Source organism: Vanacampus margaritifer, chromosome 14 (assembly GCF_051991255.1).
Source record: "Vanacampus margaritifer isolate UIUO_Vmar chromosome 14, RoL_Vmar_1.0, whole genome shotgun sequence".
NCBI classification, from domain to species: domain Eukaryota; kingdom Metazoa; phylum Chordata; class Actinopteri; order Syngnathiformes; family Syngnathidae; genus Vanacampus; species Vanacampus margaritifer.
The window spans coordinates 19,772,263-19,796,813 of NC_135445.1; the positions used below are offsets into that span (position 1 = coordinate 19,772,263).

At 41.0% G+C, this 24,551-nt stretch overlaps 1 protein-coding gene across 2 annotated transcripts in view; it reads left to right on the top strand.

Moving 5' to 3' along the window:
• Positions 1-24,551, top strand: part of megf10 (multiple EGF-like-domains 10) — an 84,310-nt gene that overhangs the window by 40,423 nt on the left and 19,336 nt on the right. Inside the window, exons 7-17 of one of the 2 annotated variants that reach the window (XM_077586367.1) lie at positions 257-377; positions 7,975-8,111; positions 11,852-12,064; positions 12,187-12,339; positions 13,664-13,838; positions 15,566-15,686; positions 17,432-17,595; positions 17,707-17,809; positions 19,041-19,187; positions 21,163-21,291; positions 21,398-21,622. In XM_077586367.1, the coding sequence (XP_077442493.1) occupies positions 257-377; positions 7,975-8,111; positions 11,852-12,064; positions 12,187-12,339; positions 13,664-13,838; positions 15,566-15,686; positions 17,432-17,595; positions 17,707-17,809; positions 19,041-19,187; positions 21,163-21,291; positions 21,398-21,622 (1,688 nt within the window). The remainder of the gene's footprint in view (positions 1-256; positions 378-7,974; positions 8,112-11,851; positions 12,065-12,186; positions 12,340-13,663; positions 13,839-15,565; positions 15,687-17,431; positions 17,596-17,706; positions 17,810-19,040; positions 19,188-21,162; positions 21,292-21,397; positions 21,623-24,551) is intronic. The other variant, XM_077586368.1, reaches the window with a different exon arrangement.

Sequence of the window (24,551 nt, forward strand, 5' to 3'; positions counted from 1 at the left end):
GTGGGGGGAAACCGGAGTACCCGGAGAAAACCCACGCAAGCACGGGGAGAACATGCAAACTCCACCCAGGAAGGCTGAAGCCCGGACTCAATCTCACGTCCTCTGCACTGGGAGGCGGACGTGCTAACCAGTCAGCCACCGTGCCGCCCCCGATACCTATATATATATATTTTATGATTGTACCTTTTAATCATCCAAAGAGAAACTGTTTTAACACTATATTTTCGCATATGCACATTTTTGTGTTTGTCCTCAGTTGTGAGGATGCGTGTCCTCCAGGTAAACATGGACAGCAGTGTGAAGAGAGGTGTCCCTGCCAGAACGGCGGCATATGTCACCATGTGACCGGAGCGTGCTCTTGTCCAGCAGGATGGATGGTATGCACACATTCCTAGCATATTCTTTCGCCACAAAAAAAATCTGTTTACTTTTATACTTATTGTAATATCGTCGCTGTCCTGTGAAAAACACTATTTATTTATTTATTAAGTTTTTGGGACGTCCAAAAATGACAAAAATGGAAAAAGTGTTTTTCACAGGACAGCGACATATGCATGTGTTGTTATAATGACATAAACAAAAGTAATGGAGACACCTACTAGGACCTGCACTTGATGGACAAAACTATTGGATGACTACCGTGGCTAGGTGCACCTGACTATAAGCCGCGCTAGCTAAATTTGGGGAATACTCCAGATTCCATGTATAAGCCGCACCTGATTGTTTTAGTGTTACCGCACCGGTATATAAGGGTTCCCGCTACCACAGAGTGGATTGTCGGGACAGAGATGACTGTTTGGGAACACAAAGCGTCACATTTATTAAATTTTGGACAGTCACCTGATCATCGTGACGCGTCGCGTGCGTAAAACACACATATATAACATGGCCGCTAATGACAACAAAGACACTCACAAGGAATTATTGTGTCCCACGATGGACATCAAAGGTGGAATTACGCCCTATAGCAAAGAAGCACTTCTTCAAAAACAGTACAGCAACAGAGGACTCGCCAAAGATTTGTGTCCAGGCGAAAGCCGGATGAAAGTGTCCGAGTCATTCAGCCGGCTGGCTCATAGCGAGTCGAAGTTGGGGATCGTCTACAAGTTGCGTGTTACAAAGGCTCAAATTACCATTATTGTTCACTCTAGAAATGTAAGTTGTGGACGGTCCCTAACCTGAATGGTAAACATCCGGGTGACTTATACTCTGCTAGGCCAAGCTACATGTTCTGTGCTAAGCATGCTTTAGCCCACATTAGGAGAGGCCAACCCCCACGCCCCACCCCCACACAGAATGACATGAAACCTGACGTGTTGAGGATTTTACTCTGATCAGAATTGGTGCAGTAATTGGGATAGAAGATGACCTTTTTCTTGCCCATTATGTCAGCAAACTCCCATTCAAGTGAACTACTGCAGTTGTCGTTTACACACGGGATACGTCATCACGGTCATATGACCAGGATAATGGCGATGCACACGGTATGTTTTTATTTTGATACTTAATCAGTTTAAAAGGAAATTCAAGGAATAAGATGATATTTGCACTTTTATTCTTTATTCTTTATTCCTTATACACAATGTCTAATCCAATACTGGAAAATGAGTTATAAGTCTTGTATCGCTTTAAAAGTGCTTGCCAGTAACACGGCAGTAAATGTGCATTAATAACATGGCTGTACAAAAATACATTACTGTAACAAAAATAACCAGAGGTGGGTAGAGTAGCCAAAAATTGTACTCAAGTAAGAGTGGCGTTACTACAAAATATTACTAAAGTAAAAGTAAAAAGTAGTCATAAAAAAATCACTCAAGTAAAAGTAAAAAAGTATTTGCTGAAAATAATACTCAAGTACTGAGTAACTGCTTGAACATGAAATCTGATTACTTTTTTTAAAAACAATGTCATCAGATAGACAAAACCATAAAATTATGTGAAAATGCTGGCATCTTCAAAAAAAAACCTTTTTGAGCTTGTTGCGTTCTAACGTCTGCCATGGTGCTAAAGGCAGGCATGTGCAATGAGAAGTGTCCTCTTTTTTTCTATTTTGCTTGTTTCAGAGCTTAACAACCCACTTACAAGGTAATTGATTGACGCTAATATGCGAAGATGACGCTCCCTCCAAATGCAAACGGTACCGCCGGAGGAAGGAGGTGGGGGTTAGGGGCTTGAACGGGGTCTCTATAAAGACCCGGTTCCCATCGTCACAATGAAGAGCTGTTTAAAAGACTCGATTCGTTTGTGAACGTTACATTACTAGTGTCCGCGGAAATGCTCCCACACACTCAGTCACGCGGAGCGCTTACGTTAAAATACGTTAAATCTAATGTATGAATAAGGCAGCGGGTAACGACTCTAGTGTCACCCAATATACCGGAGTAAGAGTAGTGTTAGTTCTTCACATATCTACTCAAGTTCAAGTAAAAAGTATTGTGTGGTAAAACTACTCTTAGAAGTACTTTTTTTCAAAGAAACATTAAACACAGACTACAGAAGTATCCATTGTGCCAATAGATGGTATTCACATGAGGTACGCTTTGAAAGTATGGGAGCTGTATTTTGACATGGAGAGGAGATCAATACCATTCACTCGTCTTTTTTTTTGGGGGGGGGGGACATAATCAGTAGTGTTCCTTTGAATCAGTGGGTGTTTCGGGCTTTCAACACTAGACACCCTCATCAAGGGTGGCCAGCTACAGGGTGATCACGCCTGAGCTTGTGTCTTTTACCCAGTCATAAGAGTAAGGTGGTGGGTTTTAGCGAGCGGGCAGTACCGCCACTCTTTTGAGCCCATTTAGGATCTTTCCGCTTTGCCCATATCCACCTGCTGCTTCTTTCGGCTGCTTCAGCGACTAATCTTATTGTCTGCCGCAGAGCCTGTCCATTAATCCCATGGAGCTTCAACAGGCTAATGGTGGAAGAAGCCACAAACGCTCTGCATCCCACTTCAGCCCGATAGACTTTTGTATTCCACACTTTCTGCTGAGCATCTGCTGCCAGGTCTGTGTAGCACAGTTTCTTGCGCTCATAGGCCTCATGCGTTGCATTCTACCATGAGACAGTGAGCTCTATGATGAACACAGTCTTCAGTGAAGATGACCAGAGTACCATGTCTGGTCTTAAGGTGGTAGCTACAATTTCGGGTGGAAAGATTAGCTGTTGGCCAATATCGACAAGTAGCTTCCAATCTCTGGCCATGGCTAGATATCCAGCTTCTAGTTTGGCAGAGGGATGGTTGGGCTTTTTCTGACCTTCTCGGATGAATGTTGATGCTATGATGGAATTAGTCTTTCTCAGGGGCAGGGAGTTGATGGTATTTCTCTTGCTCTCAATGGCTTCTGCCAGACTCTTGAGGACCTGGTTGTGCCTCCAGGTGAAGCGGCCTTGTGTTAGGCTGGTCTTACAACCGGTCAGGATGTGTTGGGTCCTCTTCATACCACTGGTGGAGGTTTTTTGGAGATGGGAGCACATCGTAAGTTGCTCTAATGATGAAGCTGATGTAGCTTGCTTCCATTTCCCAGAGCTCTCCCCAGCTGAGTTTTCTTCCTTCCAGGCCTTCCCACCTCATCCATTGTCCTTGTTTGGCAAGCGAGACAGCCTTGGCGCTTCTTTCCACCTCCTCTTGACGGCGCACCTCTTCCACCACCATTTTTTTCCCCTCTGATGTTGAGGCCTTACGCCAAGTTGGTTTACTTAAAGCAAGGCCAAGGCCTCCTCTTCCCTGGTGGACAAGCCCCACAATGTTGTTGTGCCTCAGGGCTGATGTAGCTTGCAGCACCGCATTAGATGGTGACCATTTTCGTCCAGTTACCAGGGGTGGTGCAACATTACTGATAGTGTGGTCTCTAGAATCCTTCAAAGTCATCTGGAGTCTTACTTTAGAGCACCCGTACTCTTCGGTTAGGCTTGTTATAGGCAGTTCAAGGACCCCTTTGCCGTAAAGGCTGATGTTAGTCAGAAAGCGTGGGACCCCGAGCCATTTCTTAATGTATGAGGTCATGTTTCGTTCCATCTTCTCCACCGTTGTTATTGGGACTTCATAGAGTGTGAGGCCACAATACTCGAGGGAGAAGACCAAATTGTAGGCACCAGAGCTTAAGTTTTCCTGGCAATAGTGTCTTATTAATGTTTTCCAGACTTTTGGAAATGTCCTTCCTTAGTTGTTTTATTTGGTCCTTGTCCCTGAGGCTTGCATTGTACCACCTGCCTAGGGTTTTAACGGGTTGCTCAGACGGTCAAAAAAGTTACTCAAGTAAATGTAACTTGTTACTACCCACCTAGGATAACAAGCCTACTATAGCAGAAAAGTCCGTCATTATCGGTAATTCTCGTGCCATCGTCCTCCTCCTGCGTACTACGTAAAACCACTGAAGTCCTCTTCCTCAGTGTTGGAAATAAACAGGCCCAGAATGGCCTCTTCAGCCACTCTCTCTACTTTGTTGTCGTTCTTAAAATGAAAAAAAAAACTCAGTGTCAGAATCAAACAGGTCGATTGCCTTTAACTTAAATGCAGCATCCTATGCACTTCTCCGTTTCTTTTCTATAATGAGGGCACAAACTGTCTTGTCTCTGCTCTTGTTCTGTCTCTCCTATCTGGGCTCACTTTGTTTGTTTTGCTCCGTCTGGCGCTCTTGCACTTCTTTTATAGTGTGCCCCCTTGTGATCTGTTGGATAAGCCGCACCGTTATATTAGCCGCAGGGTCGAATGCAAGTGATAAAAGTAGCGTCTTATAGTCTGGAAATTATGGTAGTCATGTGTTGATGGGAGCTTTTCCCCATTCCAGAAAAAAAACATTTATAAGATCTGCCATTGAATGTTGAATGAGACACCATGACTCACTATCTTTGTTTGAAGGATTCAGTGAACTTTATTGCCATACTAGCACAATTTGCTGATTTATTATCAGATTTAGTCAAAGTCAAATAAAATAGAACAGAAAAAAAAACTGACTTGTGATCCTATAGTGCAGAGAGGGGCTGGTCGATATGGCCCAAAAATAAAATCTCAATTTTTTTATCCCAGTTTTTCGGGACGATTACGGTTTAATCGATTTGAATCTAATAAACCCAACAAACATTTTTTTTAAAGGTTTCATTTATTCAAAATTAATTCCTGTGTAAAATGTTCAGACAACAACAATGTATACCTGATTCTAAATCAGTTTGAACAGAAACTTAACATTCACAGTTTGTGCTTAAACGCCACAATTAAGTAGTTGGTAACTATTGTAAACATGTCTTGTAAACCACCCATCCAGCATTCTGCCACTTGTGCAAAATTACAACGCATAAAAACATTTGGATGTAACAGAACATTAGAAAAATAGTTTTTAATAGTCCAGAAGACAAAACTCGATTTCGCAATTTAGCAAATTTTCAACTATTCGATTTTTTAAATGACAATGTAACCAATTAATTAGATTTATTGCCCATCCCTAAGTGCAGATATAGAATCCAATAGGAGCTATTGCTGAGGATGATGGAAGAGGAGACAGTGTTCTGGACCAGTCTGTAGTCTGTTCTTCATGAAGTCCAGCACCCAGTTCTCCATTCTACTCCTATGATGTTCAATTTCTACACCAGGGTCTGTGGGATGATGGTTTTAAAGGCAGAGGAGAAATCCAGGAAGAGCAGTTGGAAGTACAGTAAGAGTTTCTGCTGTGCCAGCCAATTATTAGAAGGCGTCTTTTAAGTGAAGTGGTTCTTCCTGTAGGTGTTTTGGTGAGGGTCACCAGTGGCATCACTGAAGTTTTTAATTTTAGCCACAATCAGCTTCTTGAAGCCTTTCATGACTATCAGCGTATGGGCTACTGGCTGATAGCCATTCTGACCACTTTATGTGGCACTCTAGGGATTATAGAGGTTTTGTTGTTAAAAATGCCTGTGAGCATCTCAGGCAGCTGATGGGCACAGTGTATCAGTGCCCACCCTGGGGGTCTTTCGCAGGGTTTTTCTTACATCTGCTGGGGTCACACTGAGTGGCGTGTAATCTAGTGGCGGAGTATGTCTGACACTGGGGCTGTTATTGCTGTGGTCTTCAAACAGGGCGCAGAACCGGTTCAGGGCATATGGCAAGGAGTTTATGTTTTGTTTTGGTGGGGGCATTGGACATCCCTGATGTTATAGTTAATAAAGCGCCTCGCCACATACTTGGGGGAGTCATTGGAGGTGAAGTGCACTCACAAAGAGACAGTTTTAAGTTACCGCTCCCTCCGCTGAACCCAGCTACTTGTGCTCAATTTGCACTAGACTCAATTGTGCCTAAGCACATTTACTGTATGGATGCCAACTTTCTATGAATCAATGCTGTAACTTACAGAAACTCTCTTGTTAGAAACTCTGATTGTATAAACAAGCTCATTTACCTGCCGTATGAGTAGAAACACCTGTGGGTAAAGCCAAACTGTGGCAGGGTTTTTACTTTCTGGACCTGGATTTCCCACATCTGTCTATAACTTTCCTGACTTTGTCCATTATTTTTGCTTGGGTTTCCTCTTCTCACATATTCCAAGAACAGGCATGTTTGGTTATTGAAGACTGTCCATTGTTATTGTGAGTGTGAAGGGTTGTTTATCTATATGTGACCTACAATTGGCTTTTTTGTGACCTGTCTAGGGCAGTGGTTCTCAACTGCGGTTCTCGAGTACCCCTATCCAGCCTATTTTTCATGTCTTCCACAGCCAACACAGGTGTTTCAAAAGATCAGCTAATCAGCAAGCTCTGCCTGAAGCCTGATAACGATCCTCAGCTGTGTTGGCTGTGGGAGACATGGAAAACAGGCTGGATAGGGGTACTCGAGGACTGCGGTTGTGAACCCTTGGTCAAGGGTGTATCCTGCCAATTGCTCATAATCAACTGGGATAGGTTCCAGTTCACCAGTTCACCCTTGACCATAATGACGACAAGGAGCATATAAAATGGATGGATGTCTTCAACAAGCATGATACATATTGCCTGGTTGTTTGTGTCTGGTGTGAGTATGCCTTCAGAGATATCATCTCAATGAACCTAACCTCAGTGAACCAAATACGTGTTTGCATTCTATGAGACAACCCGAGTCAGTGAAAGAGCCCATGCAATCACAGGAAAACATATAAACCCGAGCTAAGATTAAGACCCAAGTAGGAATTTCAACAAGGCAGCAGTACTAACCATCACAACATTGAACTGTCAATCTCATTGAGCTTCATCCTAAATATTTAAAAGCCAAATTCCTGAACACCAAACTCAGCCTAACAAGCCTAGAAACTGTCATGTCTGTTTTGCAGACAAATCCAGGCAAATCCATGTCCAGAAAGTAAAAGCCCTGCCACAGTTTGGCTTTAGCCACTGGTGTTAGCTAGCTAGCTAGCCAAACTGTGGTAGGGTTTTTACTTTCTGGACCTGGACTTGCCACCTCTGCTCTTTTGAAGAAATTTGAATCTGGGGTAGTAAGTAATCTAATTCAACCCAAACAAATAATTGAGCTCTGTTCCTTTAGTTTTGTAGAAATTGTGAACTTGAAGAACAGGTGCTCAAGTGTTGTTCAGTGGTAAATTTGAAATACTAAATAGCATATGGAGATATTTAAAGAATACTACCGCATATGTGTTGCCTTTATCAAAATGTGCATCAAATGGAGAGCAAGAGAAAGTGAAAGTGAATTCCGTCATCTGAAAAAAGCAAGAACTTAAGAAAAGGAAGTGCGGGGAATTTCCTTATTGAGTGCTGGCCAGTGCGTCATTGAGGTTGGTATGTCTATTTCTGTAGTGTGGAAAGAGACAGGCATTCTGTTTCCCCCTGCTTTCAATTTTCTTCCCAACATTGTCAAGCCACATCCTGTCTACAGGTCTACATTTAACACATGCACATGACATTGACATTTATTTTGTCATTTCTCTCTCAGAAATTTTATTATTTCAATATTAGTACTTCCCGAAATGTTAAAAATTATCTTTATTTGCTGTATGAATGTGTTGTTGTATTTTATAGGGTACAGTATGTGGACAACCATGTCCAGAGGCGAAATTTGGGCGAAACTGTTCCCAAGAATGCCAATGTCACAACAATGCCTTATGCAGTTCATCCACTGGACAGTGCCTCTGCAGCCCCGGATATACGGGAGAACGGTAAGAGACACCTTTTTACTCCAGGAGGGGGGGTGGGGACAAATCTTAGCTGAGAGCCCACCACAACTTTAACTCCATATAATTAGCAATATCAGAGGGCATGCACCATATACTTAAGCAAGCCAGTGATGAGACAGGAATAGCCCGTCCATGTGCCCATTAAGAGTAAAAAAGGATTTGAGTGAAGCCAAACGTCATGGTATAACGCTGCTTGGAAATCACCAGCACATGCCGCGCCCTAACTTTCTGGAAACCATTAACAGCCTAGTGAGGGCCCCTCACGAATACTGAACAAATAGGAAAGGGGAATTAATTGGACTAGTTATTTGTAGTGCTTTGCCGGCAACGTGTTTTATTTGCGAAAACTGCCAAATAGGCTTTGGTGTAGTTAAAGATCTCGTATGCGTGTGCGCATGCGTGTGAACTATATATGTATTATTCCCACAAATAAGGACTTATATTTTATTACAGTCCTGTAAAGTTAATTAATTCATCATTCACTCAAATTCATCATTTGTTTCCAAATTAGGTGTACATGTTTGAAGATAGCTGCTGAAAACATGTGAAAAGACATAACTTTGTTGTTTGCGGTAAATAGCGGTCAACTTTTATCCACCAATTCCAAATCAATTAGAGAAAGTGAATGGCGCGACCATCTTCTGTTTGGTCGCAGTCAAGATTTTCACATGTGCACGCGTTCATGCGTGTGCTGCAGTCTAGTGTTAATTTTATCCGCCATTTTAAAATTTTGCCTCAGTTTTAGTCCGGATTAACATTATTGTTGGAACATTACAGCCGTTAGATTAATGTTACGTTATAACTATAATTTACTTTTTTTTAACCTTTCATTGTGAATCCGCCTCCTGTCTAGGGTTGCCACCTTGGATTTGTGAAAAAAAGGGACACTGGACCAAGCTCGGGCATTGATAAACATCTTAGAATTTTGATTGATCATGATTAATCGCTTCATTAAAAAGGCTTTTTTAATCAAATTTTTTGCCTGCCAAATTTAAAGAGCACGTGTCATGTGTTATTTTTTTCGACAATTTTTATCCACTGCACTCGCTCATCCTCCTCCTTTTATAATCAATTAATTACTTGCATAATTGAAAAAACAAAACAATAGTTTGACATTAACAAATATTCTGAATGTCACACGCAAACATTTATTAAATGCTTTACTTTAATGCATGTAGTTATGTTTATTGCTATATATATATATATATATATATATATATATATATATATATACATATATATAGTTCATTTAACGCCACCATTTTTTTTCACGCATGATTAATGACCACCCCTTACTTGGAAAGCCTGTACTGGGGGAATTCCTGTCACAACGAAGCAGACATGAGACACGTCCACGTCAAAATTTAGCAGTAATAAATTTAATAAAAATGCATATATTTGTGGAGACTGGGGTCAAGTTGTATTTTACAATTTTAAAAATATGCAGAATTTCACATGTCCAACCCAAGACACGCTCATTTGAATAACATTTCATGATGCTTTTCATGCTGAAAGCCTCTGCAACATGAAATAAATACATATGAGAGCAGAGCCTTTTTAGTTATTGATTTATATTTAAATCGATGTATATATTTATTTTTGTATTTATCTTTACTTGATATATTTTTGTTTTTATTTCCATTTATGTGTATTTTTTGTATTTAAATTGTTAATTATATTTTATGTCAGTTTTTATTTTGACTTGTTTTAATAAATTAATTAATTAATTTGGCATTTTTGGTTCTCCAAAGCTGCATGCCTCAGCCTTTAATGCAATGTATGTCCCTCATCACTAAACAAACTGATCTTAGTGGAATATTCCGCTAGTTACACACACTGTAAAGTACAAACAAGGCATACACTCTAAAGATTTTTTATTTTTATTTTTAAAAAGCAACGCATAACTATTCTAGAAAAACGTCACCAACAATGCAGATTTCACACAATTAAATACACACTACAAAGTCACAGCCTTGGTGAACAGTTCTATAAAAAGCCACCATGTAATACAAGTGCCGATATCGGCTACATACCATCTTTTTAATTTTTTTTGTTCAAATTGATATACGATACGATATGCTTTTATTTTCCCCGTCCGGAACTTTTTCCTGGACTCCGACAAGCTGCAGTTTACAGTAAAGAAAAAAACAACAGAATAGAAAGAGATAAAATTTAAATTAAATAAGAAGTACAGCAATAAGTAGAAGACTTCCCAGAAGTCTTCACAGAAGTATACATGTGTAGAGAAGTACATACATGAGGACTGCACACACCCATATACACACACACACTACTATAGATATGAAATGTGACGTCTCAAAATCCCCCGCTGTGGCTCTCTTTGCACTTTCGTGCACTTTTACGTTCTCTTTTCTGTAAAGAGCAAGGTCTTAGCTTTCAGACAGCGTTGGAAATTTTCAGAAACGGTGCCAGAATTACGGTAATCCAAAGAACACCTAGAGAGAGAGCGTCGGCAGTACGCTCTGTGACAAAGCGCTCCACAGTAGTACAGGGGACATTTTTAGACTACAGAATGAAGAAAATCTAATTAGCTTTTGGCATGGAAAATTAAAATCTCTCCCGGGACAGCTAGTTAAAAAAATAAAAAAATTCTGGAAAAAACAGGACAGGTGGCAACTCTACTCCTGTCTGTCCCATGTGTTTGCGCATGTTGCACTCTCTAGCTGCAGATTTGAAAGGGGGTGTGTCACTGTGTGTCACATGACAGTGTCACTGTGTCAGATGAGCAGAGACAAGATTTTACAAAATATGATTTTCGTCTCGTTTTTGTTCATGAACTAAAATGGCCATAGTGTAAATCATAATCCAACAAATGAAAAACACAATTTGGTTAAAATAGTAAATGGAGTGCAATTATACAGTGCTTTGTCTACATTATACGTTGACCAGAGTGCTTTATTTGACAATGTATCAATCTCTCTCTCTCTCTCTCTCTCTCTCTCTCTCTCTCTCTCTCTCTCTCTCTCTCTCTCTCTCTCTCTCTCTCTCTCTCTCTCTCCCCTAGTGTTAATTTCATCAACGAAAACTAAACAAAAACAATTTTGTCAACACACATTTTTCATTGGACTAAAACTAGACTAGACTAAAACCCTCATTAATGAACAATAACTGGGACTAAATCAATATGCATTTTTGTAGATTAATGAAGACGAGATGAAAATGTACTTCACTCAATAAAAACTGGACTAAAACCTATGGCCATTTTAGTTCATGAACAAAAACGAGACGAAAATCGTATTTTGTAAAATCTTGTCTCTGCTCATCTGACACAGTGACACTGTCATGTGACACACAGTGACACACCCCCTTTCAAATCTGCAGCTAGCGAGTGCAACATGCGCAAACACATGGGACAGACAGGAGTAGAGTTGCCACCTGTCCTGTTTTTTCCAGAATTTTTCTATTTTTTTAACTAGCTGTCCCGGGAGAGATTTTAATTTTCCATGCCAAAAGCTAATTAGATTTTCTTCATTCTGTAGTCTAAAAATGTCCCCTGTACTACTGTGGAGCGCTTTGTCACAGAGCGTAGTGCCGACGCTCTCTCTCTAGGTGCACATATACGTGCAAACACTTTCAAGTGTCGCTCTTGAAGAGCCTCATACAATATTCTGCATAGGTTGTATATCTATATATATATATATATATATATATGACTGCATCCATCGTTTGAAATGTGTGACTTTGTGCATTTCTGTGGACAGGTGTCAGGATGAATGTCCAGTTGGTACTTATGGTGCTGGCTGTACAAAGAGATGTCGCTGTAAAAACAACAGCAAATGTTACCATAACTACGGAAACTGCTTGTGTGAGCCGGGCTTCACAGGCGAGACGTGTGATGTCCGACTGTGTCCCAAAGGAATCTATGGCCTACTGTGTGACAGGAAGTGTCCATGCTTTGCCCAGAATACACAGAGGTACCGTATTTAGTGGAATTCTGACTTGTATTTAATGGCATTTTTAAATTTCAGAGTGGTCAACAGACTTCACATATGGATATTTATGATCGCCTATAATATGCTGACTTGTTTCATTGCAGTGATTTTGACTTCAAACACAATCTTTTCCCAAGAACTTTCATGAAATTCAAGGTTGCTAGTTTTAAGAGACTTTTCACTTTAGAGCAGGGGTGTCAGACTCATATTAACCCAGGGGCCACATGGAGAAAAACATATTACCAAGTAAAATCATGGTAGGCTCACTCACATGTGTGTGTAATTTTTTACTCTACTACTAGTACTACTACTACTACTACTACTACTGCATATTGATTTTTGTTGTCTTTAACTGTCACTCTCACTCAAAGTACTAAACTACGTAGTTCCTCTTTACCTCTACGTTTTAAGGTACCAGTTTAGGATTAACTGGTTTAATTGGCAACAACATGACATGCAAAAACATGATCGGCTGGCTGAATAGTTCGCATAAATATCAATGACACAAATATGTACTGTCAATAAAATTAAAGATGTGCTAAATATACAACAAATAGAATACTTGTCAAATGTCAATTAGTATAGATAAAAAGTTCTAATCATGCAATATTGCATTTTTTTCAAAGTATGTACTCTATTGTTTACTCGCAACATTTTTCCGCCCCACGTTTTCTTTGGGTGGGGAACAAAGAACTGTTTTTTTGTGGAAAGTGTATATTGGGGGTTTATCAGCGTTTTTTAAAGAATTTTTAGGGCTTACAAAAAAAGAAAAAAAGAATAAATTCAAATGTATTTTTATGGACATCAAGCACCTATTGCCATCGAAAAGCAGAGTTTTTAGTTCACCATTCACCACTAGATGGGAGACATAGCTTAGGTGCACTTGTACTGGGTCTTAAAGTATACTGTCCTTTACTACAGCGTGAATAAGCCTAATATTTTTTTTGTAGAATTGGAATGACATGCACGACAAACATAGTAGCCTGGGAAGCCACACCCATTTTCTTGAAGTGGGTCTGGACAGGCATCCATAGACGGCGATTCAGCACCGGCCTTAAGCAGGCCTACCAATCAAATTCGTCTATTTGCAAGATGTCGTTGTTGTGAGCAACGTCACTCTTCAATCTTCATGTTTTTCCCGCAACGACATAAGTCATTCACTACTTTCTCTCTTCGGGTAGTAGCCATGTTGGATTTTTACTCCGTACGGCTCTGGGGGAAAAAAAGGTTGGTTGACCAGACTCACTCTCTGGCAAAGCTGTGAATGAGTCTGGATTTCCAGGCTACAAACATAGTACTTGAATCTTATTATATAAGTGGAAAAAATGCACAAAATCAGTTTTTGCACTATATGTATTTTGCTCATTTTCAACTAAGTGGGTCTTGAACAAAGGTCAATTAGAGCCCGTTTCTTTCAAAACTTTAGCCAAAACTGTGCAGCCCTTTAGTTCATTCACTAGCTCACCCATGACCATAATGTGGTCAAGCAAAACAGAAAACGGGTGGCTGATTAAATAATTGAAATAAGAACATTAACCTCTCAAAAAGATCATCAATAATGCTGTGTTTGTCTGTCACCAGCTGTCATCCAATGTCAGGGGAGTGTACATGTCTGTCAGGTTGGTCCGGACTCTACTGCAATGAGACGTGCACCCCAGGATTCTATGGCGAGTCCTGCCAGCAGGTGTGCCAGTGCCAAAATGGTGCAGACTGCCACAGTGTAACAGGAAAATGTGTTTGTGCTCCAGGATTCTTGGTAAACCTTTTCAGTATTTATCATGTTAGCAAGTGCTTCAGACTTTTTTTTTTCTTTTTCTTTTTTACAGATAGCTCAGTATTGTTCATTCGGTAATTTTACCGATTTGACATTTCATCAACATTGCTCTCTTTTTTATTTTTATTTTTTATTTTGTATGTGTGTGTGTGTGTGCATGTGTGAGTGTGTACTCATTAGTTCACCTAAAACCTATTAAAAATCCCATACCGTTCACCTAAACCGAATACTTTAGAATCCAGCTAGAGTCGTGAGGTTGTCAGGAGACCCAAGGAAGGATCAAAGAAAAGAAAGGAGAAAGTGAAATCCAGCACCGACCAGACATTACCTACTACCCACCGGGTTACCAACCAGAGTCTTTCACCAACCCCAGAATCATCTAAATTCCAAAGAATTAGGGAGACCTCAAGAGACCAAAGGAAAGACTGAGGAAAGGAAGGAAGGATAGATGAAGCAGAGTGAGATCACAGACATCACCCTCCACCGATTCAACGACCAGAGGAAGAAGCAGATTGTGTTTGAATTTCGATAGATGTTGGTGTGGTGGATCTGGCATGCATGAAAACCTCCACCAAAGACGGGATCCGTCGACCCCGGCCAAGACAGAGCAAGCGCAAATGCTTCAGTCAATTGTCTTAGATGCTACAAATAATGAAGGTTATTTGCCTTACTTCATTCTGAAATACAGGCAGTTCAGTGTGCTAGATAGGGTTGGGAGGGCTACTTTTAAAATGTAATCCGTTACAAGTTACCTGCTAATTTTTTTTTAGTTAGTAACGTAATCCAAGTACCATAATATTAAAGTAATGTAACTGGATTACTCCAATATTGAGTATGTTTGTAAGGTAAGGTAAATTCCACTGATTGTCAAACCCAACTAAGTGGGGGCAAAATTCGTTCTCCGCATTTGACCCATCCCCTGAGGGAGCGGTGAGCAGCAAGGATTGCGCTCGGGAATCATATGGTGATCTAACCCCCCAATTCCAACCCTTTATACTGACTGTCAAGCAGGGAGGCAATGGGTCCCATTTTTATAGTCTTTGGTATGACCCGGCCGGGGATTGAACCCACAACCTCCCAGTCTCAGGGCGGACACTCTACCACAAGGCCACTGAGCTGGTAAGCTGACCTGGTTTGTGAAGACAAAATAAAAATAAATATCACCACAATATATATTCTATACAAGGTGCCCCTGTCTCTCTCTGTCTGTCTCTCTCTCTCTCTCTCACTCTCTCTCGCTCTCTTGCCTTCTTTCGCACTCTCTCATCGTAGAAATAAAAAAAGTAATCCCCATTTTTAATAAATGTACCTGTAATCCGATTACATGTTTTTTCCTGTAACTGTAACAGAATACAGTTACATTGTTTTTGTAATCTAATTACGTAACGGCGATACATGTATTCCGTTACTCCCCAAGCCTGGTGCTAGAGCACACCTGCGTCACAGTTCTGAGAATTGGAGTTCAACTCTTGGCTACGGTCTTCCAGTGTGAAGTTTTCTGTGGGCACTCTGGTGTCTTTCCGTATTCCAAAAACAATGACTGAAGATTCTAAATTTTCCCTTTTACCTACTTTCAAGCGTTTTTTTTTAAAAAACAAATATCTGAAATGGGCCACTTGTAAACGAACAAACAATTGGAATTGTGGCACATGAACCTTCTAAAGTAAATCCAAAGACTCCTCTGATCTGGTTTAACATTTTTTTTCCAGGGTTTCGACTGTTCAGTCCCGTGCCCAGCAGGATCTTATGGTGTGAATTGCTCCTCCACCTGTAATTGTAAAAATGGAGCTCAGTGTTCACCTGCGGATGGGTCCTGCTTCTGTAAACCAGGTGAGGTGAAGAAGACTAAGTACAGTGTTGTTTTAACTGACTAATTGGGGGAAGGGCTCGTCCATTAGAATAGTTTGTCCGTTACATTGAAATACTTTAGTATACTCCAGTACAGTACAAAATAAAAAAATAAAAAGGTTTGAAACGGTTTGAAAACTGTTTGTGCTTGGGGGAAGATGTGAGAAGTAACAAAGTACTTTGTTACTGTACTTAAGTTTTTTCAAGTATCTGTACTTAACTTGAGTATTTTTTTTATTCTGGTGACCTTTTACTTTTAATTCTTACCAAGGATATTTTAGTTAACAAAAAGTAACAAAAAAACTCAAACAAAAATTCATGGAACTCTTTCATTAACGAAATAAAATAAAAACAAAAATGCTTTTTAAAAAGCAAAAACTAATCTAAACTACATTTTATAATTATAGCAAAAATATCCTTTGTTTTAGTCCTTCGTAATTAATTTAATACATGAGCCTTTGGGGATGATTTTAAATGTGATTTTAAGTAGATTTATTTCAATATTAACCTGAATAAAGACGTTTGCAAGTGTGTCACACAGAAGTGATGTCATCTAGCAACAGCCAATAAAAAAGCACCTTCAGATGACGTCGCTCCTAGGCAACAAATTTGCCTCCTTGACTTTCGGCTTTTTAACTTAGCCGAAATGCAACGCTAGGTAAGAAATATGTTACTTATTTCATTTTACCATGGTGTTTATTAAATATTGCGCACAAGTAATACACATTTAAAAAACTAAATAAGAACAACAACAAAAAATAATACTGAAAACTAACTAAAACTTAACTAAAACAAAGCATTTCTTACATTACTAAAACTAATCAAAACTAAGATAACCACCCTGAAAACTAATTAGAACAAAAAACAAAAATCTCAAAACGAAATAAAAACGAACTAAAATTAAATTCCAAAACTATATTAACCCTGCTTCTTACTTTACAAACTCAAATATCTGTACTTTTACTTCTTACATTTTGAAAATGGGGTCGTTACTTTTGGGGTGCGTGACGACACAACATAAAAACATAAAACTCACTGCGCCGTGCACCAGAAAACAGACTAGTCGCTAATCAAAAAGTGCACGCATGTTTGTCGATATGAAGAAAAGTGAGCTTGACAACTGATTGAAGATGACATCGGCTGCTCGATTCTTACCTGGCCTGTCGCAATGACATCATGGAAGTCCTGAAGTAATTTCCTGCCATTCCAAATCTTTCACTGCACTTTGCGGGGCGTTCCCAGCCCTGTTACTTGCGTCTCCTCTAACTTCATGATCCACAAGTGAGTGACGGCAAACTAATGTTATATGCAGTATATCTGCTTGCAACATTTTTTAAATATATATTTTTATTTCATTTTCTTGAAATCTACTTGGGTGGCCCCGCCCAAGTATTAACATGGTGTGGGAAACACTGCTGTAGCTAACATACTTAAAAAGCTACTTTAGAAGGGGCATTTTGAGTGAACTCAACAGTATTTTCTATCCGTTTAATCTGGCGGCTGTTGGTTTCAGGTCTGTTATATTAAGGTTCCGCTGTATAGAGGTTTTGACTAGGCTTAATTACAGTGGAGGTTGTGGATTATGAACTGAGAAACATTTTGCAACCAGTTCTCACTCTTGACACAAGATCTGGATCCTGTCCCCTGGCAACACAGTTGGCCTACCCACTGCTTTAAGAAAGGTCAAATCATGTTATCTAAATAATTACAGTCCATCTTTTAATCAGGGTGGCATGGAGTGGACTGCTCCATCAACTGCCCCAGTGGTACGTGGGGTCTTGGCTGTAACACGACCTGTCTGTGTGGGAATGAAGGTGCTTGTGATGCAGTGACTGGTCACTGTACTTGTGCCGCAGGCTGGAGAGGAAATAAATGTGACCTGCAATGCCAGGTGAAAAGGCTTAAAAATAAATTTCTCTCACAAATACAAATGCATTGTCAGTGGAAGCAAATTCACAAAATTGTTACTGGGCTTGTGATGGTAACATTTGCTTTTCTCTAGGATGGTACCTATGGTCTTGACTGTAAAGAGCGCTGTGACTGTAGTCATGCTGACGGATGTCATCACGCCACTGGGTACTGCCGCTGCCTGGCTGGATGGACTGGTAAGAGAAAATGCTTAAGGTCTTCACATGAGTGAAAAATCATCATTAAAGGGATAATTTTCCTCGGCCCCTGCTCTGAGTTAGAGAGAAATGAGAGGATGATAGTGTTCAATACTACATTGCTGTGGACCAAAATATTCTGTTGGCTCGTTTGCAGCACCAGGTGGCCATTAGTGGTCGTGCTCTTCAGTGCTTTAGACTGTGTAAGCCTTGTTTTTTCTGAATCATGCACTGCCCCACTGTCATATGGTGTTCCACAGGGTTCAATAATGGGGCCTCTGTCGTTTTCATTATATCTGACTCTGGAGTTCCATCTGTCTGGAGGAAATCAAGGCCTGGATGGCATAGAATTTCTTGAATTTATATAAAACAAAACAGAAGTTAGGGTGTTTGGTTTGGTCCCAGTAGCCCTTGTATATCTCATCTTGCAGACTTGGGCCCCTTAGCACCTTTTCTAAAGCCAACAATCTCTAACTTGGGTCTTAAAATGGACGCTGATTCTAAATTGGACCGACAAATTGGTGCTCTTTTTAAATCCAGTTTTTTTCCTCTTAGGCAGGTGACTAGGTAAAGCCGCTACTTTCTCAACAATCAGTTGAGTTGAATCAGTAATCCATGCCTTTTTTCACATCTCGGCTACATGAGTGTAATGCAATCAATCAATCAATCAATCAATCAATCAATCAGTCAATCAATCAATCAATCAATCAAACAAACTTTATTAATATAGCACCTGTCATGCATTAAATAAAATGCAACTCAAGTTGCTAAACAATTAAAACATCCATAAAACAATAAAAAGACCCCCCCAAATCACAACACACACACACACACACACAAACCATGGTGGGACACAGAGAAACCATGAGTGGAAAGACACCCAGGAAACACTGGAGCTAAAAACGAAAAGACGACAAAAAAAAAAAGTTCAAGGCTAAAAGAAAACAGAATAAAGGGCAAAAACGAAGCTAAAAGACAATATGATAAAAGGAAAAAGGAACTAAAAAAAGACAAAAATGTAATTTGGAGTCAACCAGGCCACCCTCAAACACATCTTTTGTCTTTTTTGACTCAATATTGTTTTAGTGTTTTGTGCCATTAATTTATTGTGTTAACTGTCTTGTCGTCTTGTTGCATGACTTTTGAAGTTTTGCTCCATGTATGCAGTGGTGGTTGTTGTAAAGTGATCTGTAAATAAAATTGAGTTGAGTGTGTTTGCATGTGTGAACAGGTGTCCACTGTGACAGTGTGTGTGCTGACGGCCGCTGGGGCCCAAACTGCTCTCTAGCCTGTAACTGTAAGAACGGAGCATCCTGTTCTCCTGATGAAGGAACATGTGAGTGTGCACCAGGATACAGAGGCAGCACCTGTCAGAGAAGTAAGTGAAGAAGTTTTTTTTTCTTTTTTTCTTCTATTTTTCTTTTCTTTTTTGTATGTGGGTGAGCATGTGTATGTGCGTGTGTGTGTGTGTGTGTGTGTGTACTCATTAGTTCACCTAAAACCTATTAAAAATCCCATACCGTTTACCTAAACCGAATACTAAACAGAATCCAGCCAGAGTCATGAGGCCGTCAGGAGACCCGAGGAAGGACCAAAGAAAAGAAAGGAAAGTGAAATCCAGCACCGACCAGACACCACCCACCAGGCCACCAACCAGAGTCCTTCACCAACCCCAGAAACATCTAAATTCCAACAAATCAGGGAGACCTCAAGAGACCAAAGGAGAGACTGAGGAAAGGAAGGAAGGACAGACGAAGCAGAGTGAGATCCACAGACACCAGCCTCCACCGATTCAATGACCTGAGGAAGAAACAGATTGTGTCTGAGTTTCGATAGATACTGGTGTGGTGGATCTGGCATGCATGAAAATCTCCACCAAAGAGGGGAGCCGTCGACCCCCGCCAGGACAGAGCAAGCGCAACACCTTAGGGCCCCCCAGGGTGCGGCAGCGCCAAAGGACGACCCCCGGGCCCCACAGGGGGCCACCGGCCAGAGAGCAGACCTAGGAGCAGGAGCGCCCCCCACCCCAACACAGCCCGCGCCCCCAACCCAACGCAGCAGGACGGGGCACTGCAGGCACGCCAGGCACCCCACCGGTCCACAGCCCCCGCTCCCCCCACGCCCCCAAACCCCCAGACACGCTCCCACTCCCAGCATCCAGCCACCCCCACCACCAGCACCCCCCCAACCAAGCCCCCCCGACCCCACCAACCGGCAGCCCCCGACCCCCAGATCCCGGGGATCCCCGCACCCAGGCATCGGCGCCGAAGAGGGGCCGGGCAGTGGAGCGGAGAGGGCACCCGCGCCCACCCCAGCCCCCACCGTGTGGAGGGACGGAACACCGGGGGCAGAAGGGGAGATGGGGGCACCGGGGGACGGGTGGCACCCTCGAACCCCAGGCCCAGCGGGGAAAGGCCCCGGTCGTCACTCCAGCGTTCTTAGTGAAAGCTAACCCTGTTACTGAGTTCGCCAGCTCGCCGGCTAAACCTTGAATGTGACCCCAATCAGTGTATATACAAGTGTGTGTGTGTGTGTGTGTGTGTGTGTGTGTGTGTGTGTGTGTGTGTGTGCGTGTGTGAGTGTGTGTGTGTGTGTGTGTGTGCTCCTAGGGCATAGGTGTCAAACTCCGGTCCTGGAGGGCCGCAGCCCTGCAGGTTTTGGGGGTTTCCCTCTTCCAACACAAGCTGATTACAATCAGCAGGATCGTTATCAGGCTTATGCAGAGCTTGCTGATGAGCTGATGATATATCAGCTGTGTTGGAGAACGGAAACATCCAAAACCTGCAGGACTGCGGCCCTCCAGGACCGGAGTTTGATACCAATCTAGGGCATGCTACATATCCCCCCAAAAATGTAGCATCTTTTGACAACACGAAGCAAATAATGAAATTTCAGTTGGGACAAATAACAGTAAGGCCATTTTGGCATTGAACGTGTGAAAATATTACTTTAAAACATTTTTTCACTTAGAAACAATTAGAACCTTTTCAAAGACAACTGCCAATAATTCATATATTCATATCAGTAAGATTACTGTAAATGATTTTCAAATCAAAATTCAGTCGGGTAAGTCTTCACACTTATTGATCAAATTATTACAGGACTCCCTGTGAGAAGAGTTATTGTAACTCAATGGGACTCTTCCTGGTTAAATAAAAGTTAAATATGAAAACACCCCTCAGCAATATTGGAACTGCTTTTAAAAATGAATTAAGCTCAGCTGATCAAGAGACTGTAGCTGGCGCCATCCTTTGGATGTGTCTTTTAAAAACTGATTACAGTACATCATAACAATTTGTTGAATTGAAGAAATGATCATGATATGATGAATATTTGTCACGTGTCATTTATAGAGTGTCCTCCTGGTTCATATGGTTACGGTTGCCGGCAGGTGTGTGACTGTCTAAATAACTCCACATGTGATCACATCACTGGTACATGCTACTGTAACAATGGCTGGAAGGGAGCCCGCTGTGACCAAGGTGAGGATACATGCTGCGCAAATAACTTTCTATTGGACAACCTAATATTTCTACACACCCAAAGTCTTAACATTGTGTGACTGCTTTCCCATCCTTGTTTCTGTAGTTGGTGTTGTGGTTGACAGCCTCAACACTTTCACAAGTGCTGCAATGCAGGTGGACACCTACCAAATTGGAGCCATTGCAGGAGTTATTGTGCTGGTGCTGCTTGTGCTCTTCCTCCTCCTCCTCTTCATCATCTACAGGAAAAAGCGGAAAGGAAAAGAACCTCCCATGCCAGCAGTGACTTACACGCCTGCCATGAGGGGGACCACTGACTACACTATCACAGGTACATTGCATACCAATGTAAAAAAAAATATGGAGTGGATTTGTTTAAGTTTTCGTTTTTTGTTTTCGTTTTCGTTTTTAATATTGACAAGGATAAAATCTAGAACAATTTCAAGATAAACAAGCACAGGTTTTCATTCATATGTATATATCTCAGTATTATACAGTCCTTCTCACTGTTATTGACATCCTTTCATTTTTTGCATGATGGCTACAATATCTTTGGAAATTTATAGAAATGTACCAAATTTATATCATGAGAACCTATTAATTGGAATTCCAATGTAATTCCACAAAATAAATAGTTTTTCAACTTGCATAATGTAATTCCAAAGAAGAAATAAAAAATACATGTGCAGCAATAATGGAACCCCTCTTTGATATTTGGTTGCACACCCTTTGGCAGGGATGACAGCTTCCAAACGCTTCTTGTTGCTATCTCCAAGCTTCTTGCACTTTTCCGCTGGTATTTTCCCCCACTCTTCCTTTGCAAATTGTTCAAGCTCTTGAATGTTTGCAGGTTTCTTTTCCCAATGGCACATTTCAGCTCATATCAAAGATTTTGAATCGGATTAAGAACAGGGGTCATTGCTGGCCATTTTAAAACAGTATTTACCCTTTTAAACCATTAATATATGCTTTTGGATCTTTGTCTTGCTGGAGGACCCATGACCTTCGACATGTCTCCCTAGATTGTAGGGCTGGGCGATAGATCGATTTTTTGGAATTAATTTGAGTGTTTTGTTGTGGACGATTAAAAAAATTATAACATCGATGTTTTTTTTCCCCCCATTCGTTGCGCCGCGCCCGCGGCTTGCCCCCATGGGCTTCCGTAGCTTTAGCTCTGCCAGTCGTGTCCTCACACACTCCATAGGGGAGGAACTCAACAACAGCAAATAAACTCCCGCAGAAAAAATGTTACCGTGGATGAGTCATTAACACAAGAAAGCACGTATGATAAGAAAGGGGCACAATAAGTGCAATCACCAAAGCGGACACATTGCACCTCGCTAATGTTATAGCACCCATGTATACAGTGAGGAAGACTCGATTTCACCACTTGCTGAAAACGGGAGAACCCAGGTATGTGCTACTGCTACCTAGCTGCAAGTACAGGTATATTGCTCAAGTTGCCCCGCGCCATTTGTTTAGGAAGTGGTTATTTTGCCGTGACTGGTAACTCAAATACTAACGATATTTTTGCCCTGAACGGCTCCAATATTGGTCAATCGCCGGAGTGAGGAAATCTTTAGCTTGCTGTAAATTGGATATTTTATCCTGATTGCTTATAGACATTTACCAGCTTATGTGAATAGCACAAATGTGCACGTTTATGTCCCTGCGTGGTCGCAACATATACGCTATCTCGTCAAGACGGACTTGCCTTGCAAGCACTTACCGGAATGAAAGACAAGCTTACTTTCACTCACAGTGCCTGTGACGCTTATCAGCCTCTGCGTCGCCTGCGTCATAAAATCCTTATGAATTGTAGTATAGTGGGCTGGTAATGTTGATAACAGCCTATTGTCAGTAACAATACAAATTGAAAAGTGAAAGGAGATCTACAGAAGGGGGTGGACTTGGTGAAGCGGACTAATCACGGTAAAATGGCCGATTTATGGCAGGTCAAGACTTTCTTACTCCGGGGACTGGCCAATCAAATAACGCTAAAAGGAAATTTGCCAGTCATGGCAAAACAGCCACCTCAATTTACATAACAGTGCTTGTACTTGTAAAATCAGCCGACAGTTTGAGGGGATGACAAGCTCAGACCTCGATTCCTACATTAAAGCCAAAATGTGATGTTTATTTGTGTCAAATAATTAATAATAATAATAATAATAATAATAATAGAAAATCGGGGGGAAATTGTAAATCAAATTTTTTTGTTAAAAAAATCAGAGATTTTATTTTTAGGCAAAATCGCCCAGCCCTACTAGATTGACTTGATAATTCTCTGATTTCATTAATTCCTGTGATATTATCAAGGCCTCCTGTACCAGATGTAGCAAAGCAGCCCCCCAGAATGATGGATACTCCACCATGCTTAACTGTAGGGAGGGTGTTCTTTTCCTTTAAAAGCTTCATTGCGCTGTCTGTAATAAAACTGTTGGCGTGCATTGCCGAAAAGCTTTATTTTTGTTTCATCTGTCCACAGAACATTTTCCCAAAAGAATTGTGGTTTGTCCAGGTACTCCTTAGCACAAGTTAGCCATCCTTTTTTATGTCTGTCTCAGGAATGGTCTTCACCCATGAAGCCCTATTTTTGGTTCAGTGTGTGGTACTTCTTGAAACCATGATCCAAGACTGTTCCAGGTTGGCTTTCAGGTCTTTGTATGTTTAATGTGGTGTTTTTTCCACCATTTGCACCAACCGTCGAAGACTTCTGTCATCAATTTCTCTCTTCTCCCCACGTCCATGGAGGTTCTTGACAGTTCCATGCTTGTAAAACTTCTTAATAACATTACGCACTACTGAAACGGGGCTACAAAATCTTTGGAGATGGCTCTATACCCTTTGGAGGTCTTGTGTTTTCTCATTTGGGATTTACCAAAGGTGAGTCACAATGAGTTTCCATACTGATTTACAGGAAAGGGTGCCAATACCAGTGACAGAGCACATTTTAAGTTTTGTATTTTTTCTGGCCATTGTTTATTGTTTTAAATTGTTTTTAATCATTCGGTCTTTCATATAAAACAAAAAAAGTTCTCTATAAAAAAATAAATAAATAATTAGTTGATAAATTTTTTTCAGAAGATAACCACTTGCGAGCTTTCACATACCCCGATTTAAGAATCACTGCCATGGTCCAACACACTCCTGTACTTACTTATTTTAAACAAAAGGAGGTGACATATCTGCAGAGAGTATGGACTATTTGCTACTGCAGGAACTGCATATATTTACACTGTCACATGTCGGAGTTTTGT